Source organism: Fukomys damarensis, unplaced genomic scaffold, assembly GCF_012274545.1.
Source record: "Fukomys damarensis isolate Sample0158 unplaced genomic scaffold, DMR_v1.0_HiC HiC_scaffold_21, whole genome shotgun sequence".
Lineage (NCBI taxonomy): Eukaryota > Metazoa > Chordata > Mammalia > Rodentia > Bathyergidae > Fukomys > Fukomys damarensis.
Window position 1 is genome coordinate 8,132,486 of NW_022900933.1, and position 8,017 is coordinate 8,140,502.

Here is an 8,017-nt window from a genome sequence, read left to right on the forward strand (position 1 = left end):
TTTTTTTTTTTTTTTTGAAGTGAAGAATGATGTCCTTTACTAAATACAGTAAAATTCAGGGAACAGTATTAGGCTTATAATATTTACTTTTTAAAAATGCCTGCAAAATGAATAAAGAAAAGAAAGCCTCTTTGGCTCTCTGGAATTCAGCTTTTGTGATTTTTTTTCCCCTATAAAATGAAGTTAACATCTTCCCACTCCCTAAGACAGAAAATATTATGAGGACTAAGGAAAGAACATTTGCTTTTTTGGGGGGGCGTTGCTAGGGACTGAACCCATGGCCTCACACACGCTAATAAGCAAGAGCTCCACCACTGGACCATTGCTAGCTCCTGGCCTCAAATTTGTAATCCTCCTGCTGTAGCCCGCTAAGTAACTGGAATTACAGGAGTGTACCACCACAGCTAGCTAGCTTGAGTTCTTAATATTAAAAGAAAGCATGCAAATGAGAAGAGAAATCCAAAGTCAGGCAGACACTGCTGTAATCCCAGCACTTGGGAGGCTGAGGATGGACGATCACAAATTTAAGCCTAGCTTGGACAATTTAGCAAGACCCCCACACACACTAGAAATTTTAAAAAAGGACTGGGGATGTAGGTCACTGGAAAGGCCCTGGATTCAATCCCAAATCCCCTTACACACATAGACACAAACTGGAAAAATTATCTTAAGAACACAACTTTAAGAACTCCAAATAATATATCCCAAATAGTCTAAAATACATACGATCAATGTTAATATTCATGTTCTTATGAAAGCTTTGAAGGTAGACTGAGTCTGAATAACTGCTTAAATGAATTAGTGAAAAAAATTTTAGGTTAGATACATTTCTGACCCCACATAGCTACAATTTGTTTGACTCACTCCTAGTATAGCTGACCCTATCTATAGGTAGCTTGTGCTCTCAGTGTGAATCCCATGCCTTAACATCTTGTCTAAAGCAAAAACCCTGCTGCTTTCTTCACTGAGTCCCCAGGAAACTTACCACTCTAATTCAAACTCACTGCCTCTGTAGTTTAGATTTAGCTACATTATTCTTTGAGCTCCTTCCTGATGAACAAGCATGGTGTTGACTATGTCACAAAATCTCCTTGGAAGTGGTCAGTCAAAAGGAAGCTCAAATACTTTTTATATGTGGTTAGATTCTAAGTCTCATAAATTAAATTTATTAGATGTTACTGATCGTGCATTAGATGCAGGGCCAGGTGTGGTAGTATACCTACCGGTATTCCTGGCTATCTGGAGGCTGGGGTGAAAGGACTGCTGAGCCCAGGAGTTCCAGACCAGCCTGGGAAACACAGAAAGAACCTGTCTCAAATAGGAAAAATAGTAGAGACCCTCAAATGTGCTTCAAATGTCTGTAAGGCTTAGAATTTAATAGGAAAGCTTACAAAAATGATGAAGCTGTTTTGTTTGAGACGTTTTGCTACATAGTTCAGGCTGGCCTTGAACTTACTATATAGTCCAGGCTGGTCTTGAACTCATGGCGATTTTCCTGCCTCAGCCCCAAGCGCTGGGATTACAGGTATGTGGATGAAGCTGTTTTGGAACCTTTTTATTATCTCTGACCACTAGTATCTCAAATTTGAATACTTCAAAAACAAGTTAGCTCTGTCCTTTCTAACGCAGTTTGACCAGCTATTTCTCAGGTACAAAGAGCAGGGGAATTCATCACTTTCTTCACCAATATTAATTTTTCTGGAGGTTTAGCTTTGTATGTACACCATTATAAAAAGAAATGAAGTTCACTTACAGCAGGAAAACTACCACCGTGGACTCTAAGCATAGTTGCAGAACATTGGATGGATTCCTTCTGCCAGTTTTGCAGTCCAGAAGCAGTGAAAACTATGTTTTCAAATGAGTTTTAGAAAATAAACATCAACCTAGGCAACCTAGGAAATCTCACAATGGGGGAAGTAAAAATGATTTTATGTTAACATTTTCCCTTTAAAACTCATGTTAATCTTTGGTCATAAAAATTTCAAACTGTTCTTAAAGTCTCCAAGGAAATGCTTCGGATTTAGGTAAAACCCTTGCATGCTGATTAACACAGATCTGTCTGAATCTCTGGCTCTATGTGCTTGTCTATGTGTATGTATCTTATAATTTCTCTACAAAATTTTATATCTGACTCTTTCCCTACTCTTTTTTGAAATATTTTTCTTTAAAATGGGGTATACTCAATGTGAAGTAAATAAAAGCCATGTATGTAAAAAGTTAAAATTACTCATTATTTGGTATAGCCATGACTTGAAAGTAATTTTTTTTAGTAATCCCAGCACTATGGGAGGCTGAGACAGGGAGATTTGAAGTTCAAGTCCCACCTGGACATAACAAGATGCTGACTTAATATGAAAAAAATTAAAAGTGCCAGGGATGTAGCACAGTGGTAGAGTACCTCTAGGTTCAATGCTCAGTACCACACAAAGAAATCCAAATTTTTTACATATTACAATATATAATTATGCATTAAAATAACTACTAATTTCCTATGTGACAGAAAATATTTTTAAACAATCCTCACAGGGACTTAACTCACAGGAAACATGAGCCAAGACTGATGGTTTAGAATTTCTTTTTTTGGGTGCTGGGGTTTGAACCATGCCTCCCATGCACACTAGGTAAGCACTCTGCCTTTTAACTACATCACCAGCTCCTAGAATATTCTTTAAGACAGATTTCATTTACTCCATATCCATTATTTTACTGATTCTGCAACCTGGAAAAACTTAAGGGAGTCTATAAATATGATTCACTCCAAAGTTTCCAAATTTCTACTCTGATTCTTAAGCTGTGACTGAATTTATAAAAAGTTTAAAGGGCTAACTAAAGGTTACATTTTAATAGCCCTGTATTAACTAACATGTCTCAGAGGAAGAAGAGCTAATCCGTGCAACCTTAAAACTATGAAAAAAAAATGATAATAAAAGTCAATAAAACTTGAGAAGGAAAATATTTTATGAATAAGAAATGTCATGGGATTTTCTTTTAGGATTAGTATAAAAGTTCCGAACAAGCTGCTGCTATTCGACTAGGATAGTGTCCACATTTTCTTGTGTGAGCTCTGACTCTAAGGCACAAGGCAAATCGAGGTGTTCTTGTGACGAGCGAGAACTTTTCACAGGGATGTCAGCCCAGTTGTCACAATATGGCTGAAATCTCTGGGCCAGTGCATTAGCAAACCTTTGGCACTGGCTGAATCTGTACGGTTTACCACCTTTGTGTGTGTACATGTGTTCCAGCAACTGGCTCTTTCGAAGAAATTTATGACCACAGATGGTACAAATGATTTTTCTTTTCCTTGAAAAGGAAAAGTTACAGTTTAATTCCACAGGTTCTGTGTCTTTGGAGATCAGAGATACTTGACTGATTTGCAAAGCCTCTGTGGTGCCCCAGTTTGAGTGGTCAGGCTGCTGTTCGTTCTCCTTGACAATGAAGGAGTTAAGCCTGTGGCATTCAAGAGCCTCGCTATTCTCATGAAGTGGATGGATTTCCCCAAGGTCACTGCTTTCCAGAATGGAAGCGGGGACACCAAACGGGAGAGAACCAGACACGTGTGTATGGAGATGTTGTCTTAAGTTACTTCTGCAATCGAAACGTTCCCCACAGTAATGGCACAAGTGTATTTTGATACTGTTTTCTATAAAAGAGGGGTCCGTCACCTCTGAAGAGGGTGAGGGGTTGCTCTGGGACGTCACAGGCTCTGGGTCACACCTCTCCTGCTTGATGGACACTGTGGGCTCCCGGTGATCCTCCAAGGCCTGGGCAGCAGGATGGGCCCTCTGCTGGTCCGCAGTGCCATCATCTAGCCCAATAGCAAGAGAAAGCTGCAATTGGGGGTGGTCACCTTGGGCAGCAGCTCTGTTTCCACTGCTAGTAGAAGGAGTTTCTTTGACCTCCAGACTTTGTTTGACAGCTGTTTTTTGGGCTGTTGAGATCTGAATGCCATACAAATTTGAGGACTGCACAGTCTCTGGTGAAAACACTTGATTCATTTCAGTCGCAATGTGAGACAGATAGTCAGCGTGAAGAAATCGAATCCCTTCCTCTAAACGATTAGGATCCACAGTCTGTTTTGGCCCTTTCCCCGTGTACATAATATGCAACAAATAGCTGAATATGTCGGGCTGAATGTCAGTTGGTTGTATTTTTATGCATTCACTGTTAAAAACAAAAACAGACCCACACAAAATGAGACACAACCTGGTTACCCTCTTAATTGCCAACAGAGTCTTAGGTTAAAGCAGTTTCTCCCTAAGTGATTTATATTTAGTAATCCACCTTGATGAAACACAGTAACAAAAGCTTCCACTGTCCTCTCCTACCAGTTTCATGACCAGTAACAAGCCTTCATGTTTTCAATTTACTTTCTAATGTTAGGAAACAACAATATTCTCATTAGTTCAACACTAAATGATTCCTAAGCAATATGCATGCAGGTGCCAGAGGCAGAAAAATGATGAATAAAATACATACCATGTTCTTAAGGAATTTAACAGTCTACTGAGTATATGACAAAAGAAAGAAACAAATAACAACAACAACAAAAACCAAGATGCTGAACACATGGATTCAAACAGATACCCCTACGTCAGTGTCCACTACTACTGTGAACATTACTCATAGTAGCCAGAACTGCAATCTAAGCATCCACCAAAGACGAATGGATAAAAAAATGTATACAACAAAATATTACTATTAAAAAAGGAATAAAGCTCTGCTACACGCTGTAACAAGGATGAACCCAAGAAACACGCTAGTAAGACAAGTCAGACTCAAAAGGACAAACATTATATTTGCTACTTATATAGGATACCTACAATAAGCAAATTCAGAAACAGAAATTAGATTTGAGGTGGGAGAGTTTGAGGAGGAGCAGGTTGTAACTGCTCAATGGTAGAGTGATGCAAGTTTTGGGAATAGACAATAGTGACAATTGTTCAACATTATACCGTAAATGCAACTACTGCCACCAAATTATACAATTAAAAGTTAAGTTTTTTGTAGTATTGGAGATTGAACCCAGTATAGGATTTTTATACTAAGCTTATATCCTTAGCCTCTTTTCTGAGACTGGGCCTTACTACTTGGCTAAATTACTCAGGCTGGGCCCAAATTTGTGATCCTCCTGCCTCAGCCTGAGTAATGGGATTACAGGTATGTGCCATTGCGTCTAGCAAAAATGACCAAAAAAAAAAAAAAAAAGTATACACACACACACACACACACGCACACATATTTCACAACAAAAATATTTGTCTAACAAAATTGGAAATGTTTAAATTAAAGCTTTATTTTGGCTTCCAAAATGTCTTTTTTTTTTTCTTTTGTAGTGCTGGGGATCAAACCCAGAGCCCAGCATACAGCGCTCTGCCACTGAGCTACATCCCTAGCTCACTTTTTTTTTTTTTTTTTTTTTTTTTGAGACAAGGTCTCACTATATAGTTCAAACTGATTGGGAACTCTAGCAATCCTCCTGCTTCAGCCTGCTGAGTGCTGGGATTACGGGCATGTATCACCACACCCAGTTTATATCTATTCTTTAAATCACAAATGAATATTTTGTATAATTTGTTTTGTTTTATTTTGTTTGAGACAGGGTCTCACTATGTGGTTCAATATGCCCTGGAACTCACTATGTAGCCCAGGCTGGTCTCGAACACTCACAGCAATCCTGCAGCCTCAGCCTCCCAAGCACTGGAATTACAGGTGTGTGCCACCACGCCCGGCTTTATAGGTATAATTTTGAAAGGTTTTAAAACAATCTCAAATCCAATTTTTACATATAAATCTAGAATCAGTTAACAAAAATAACAGTATAAGAAGAGATCAAGAAGTCTCTCTGCAATATTAGTGTATAGATGCTCTATGGGAAACACTGGATATCAAAGAACAATGCCTATCGCATCATTAATAACAGCAAAGTTCTATCCTAAACATTTTAATATTATGAATCCACTTAACCTTCTCACTACTCAAGGGGTGACAAGGACACTAAAGCATAAAGAGATCAATTACACTGTGATTATTTGCTTTACATTGATTACTGGATTATTAATTGAGAGCAGAGTATATAACTTGTCTGTAACTGGGGTCTAACTTAGTGCTTGGCATATAGGTACTTAATAAGTATCTGAACAATTAAATATACTGTTGGACTCATATTTCATATGTAGTCCTTTAAAAATAGTGTTCTGACACTTTTAAGCTAGAATGGACTGAAATTATTATTTGGTTTTTTTTTTTTCCTGGTACTGGGGATCAAACTCTGGTCTTTGAGCTTGTGAGGCATGTGGTGGCACCACTGAGCTAAATCCCCAGCCCAAATGAAATTATTTTTTATCCACAGCTCAGAACATGATTGTTAAATTGATCTGTTACCTAAATTTTAAAAATGCAAAAGAATTCTTAGTAAAATTATTTAAAATAAATGACCTCTGAATTGTAGTATGAAATATATGGCAGGCAGAACTGTCACTGAAACCTTGCTATGAAAGTGTTATGGAATAAAAACAACTTCGTGAGTAAGAGCACAGACCTTTGGCTTTAGACAGGTCTGCATTTGAATCCAATGTATTAGCTGCATGGGCAAGTTATTTTACAACTCAGTCTCAGTTTCCTTTAATGTAGGAGTAACAGGAGAATTTACATTATAGGATTTAACACCTGGGTATGGAATAAACCAATGAATTTTAGCTATAATTATTTTTCATTTTATCTTCTACTATAGATCATATGTACTAAGTTTAATTATTGATATACAAAATTTATAGTTTTTATTTCTTAGCATAACTCTATAATAAAGATTTCGTGAAGTATCACACACATCACACAGTATTAAAACTTCTGATTTACAAAAATACATTCTTACCTTGTTTGGTGAATAAATATCATCTTGAAATAGTTAGAAAAAGCAGCAAGTACTGCTCTATGGGCTTTGAAGTAAACATCCCCAATAGCAACTGTGCAATCACACAGAAAACCAAATTCTCGCTGCATGTTCAGCTGCTGTAAAAGGACAAGGCTATGACCAGCAGTATCCATTTTGGCCCTGAAAAAAGAACAACACAAATATGTGCATTTGTGTGTGTATTTTTTAATACAAATTTGTTTACAGCTCACATGAATCTACAGAGTAATAGAGAGACCCAAATTTAAATGAAATTATTCAACAATTTTCAACACTATTAATTTCACTCCAAACTTAACTAACATTAAATTCTCCCTTTATGACAACTAATATAATCTCTGCTGAACAGTAAAATATCACCCTTTACCACCTGGTAAGAAGGTAGTTTGGTTCGAGTGTCACATGAGCAAAAGGAACCTCTGTCCTTCTGCATATAATGCTGTTTCCTCATTTGAAAAATTAAAATGAGATACTGATCTCTGCCTTGGAGGTAAATAAACTAATTAATGTGAAAATCATGTTGTAATGGAAACTGCTATTTAAATGTTAGCTTTGAATGTGACTAACACAACAAGGTGTCCAGTCTGGGCTAGAGCTGTCAGTGCCCTTGAGGGATCCTCTGTGCTCAAGGGACACTGGCCTCCCAACCACCATAAAACGTTTATGGGGACTTATCAGCCACAGAATGTTCAGAGGAGTCCTTAAATAGATGCTGGGCCACATCCCCTGATTTAAATGGTGCCCAGGAGCCTATGAAAAAGAACCTAATGCCTGATCTCACCTCAACAGGACAGACACATATAAGCAAGTAGTTTCCCCAAGGTAAGAGGAAGTAGGATGGGACAAAGGAGCCCGAGGTAGGGGTGGGCGTTACTGCGAGAGGAAGAATATGCAAAAGAATTCTAGCGAAGAGACCTACTTTGAGCAGAAAAAACATTCAGGTTTGCCATAATTCCAGACAGGTGGGAAGCTGTACTTTCACTACCTGCTCTACCCCAGCTGGGTGCAGAGAGCCCTGGTACTTCATGAAGGCAGCTGTAGTACTAAGTGCATTACTGGGGACAGGGAAAACACCCTTTCAAAGAGCATATCCTGAAATAGAGAATG

General features: G+C 38.1%; 1 protein-coding gene across 1 annotated transcript; it reads right to left on the reverse strand.

Annotated features, from left to right (window-relative positions):
• Positions 1-2,322: 2,322 nt before the first annotated feature.
• Positions 2,323-8,017, reverse strand: Zbtb25 (zinc finger and BTB domain containing 25). Its single transcript, XM_010603021.3, has 3 exons — positions 7,830-8,017; positions 6,872-7,051; positions 2,323-4,161 (listed from the first exon to the last, which is right to left on the reverse strand). Exons 2-3 carry the CDS (start codon positions 7,042-7,044, stop codon positions 3,024-3,026), a joined length of 1,311 nt encoding a protein of 436 aa, XP_010601323.1. The 5' UTR covers positions 7,045-7,051; positions 7,830-8,017; the 3' UTR covers positions 2,323-3,023.

What these genes read in the sequence shown, in the direction of transcription:
- Zbtb25 (XM_010603021.3), bottom strand. Translation starts at nt 7,044, where the DNA reads ATGGATACTGCTGGTCATAGCCTTGTCCTTTTACAGCAGCTGAACATG. An exon ending in ATATTTATTCACCAAACAAG is followed by an intron (nt 4,162 to 6,871) that starts GTAAGAATGTAT and finishes TGTTTTTAACAG; the next exon opens with TGAATGCATAAAAATACAAC.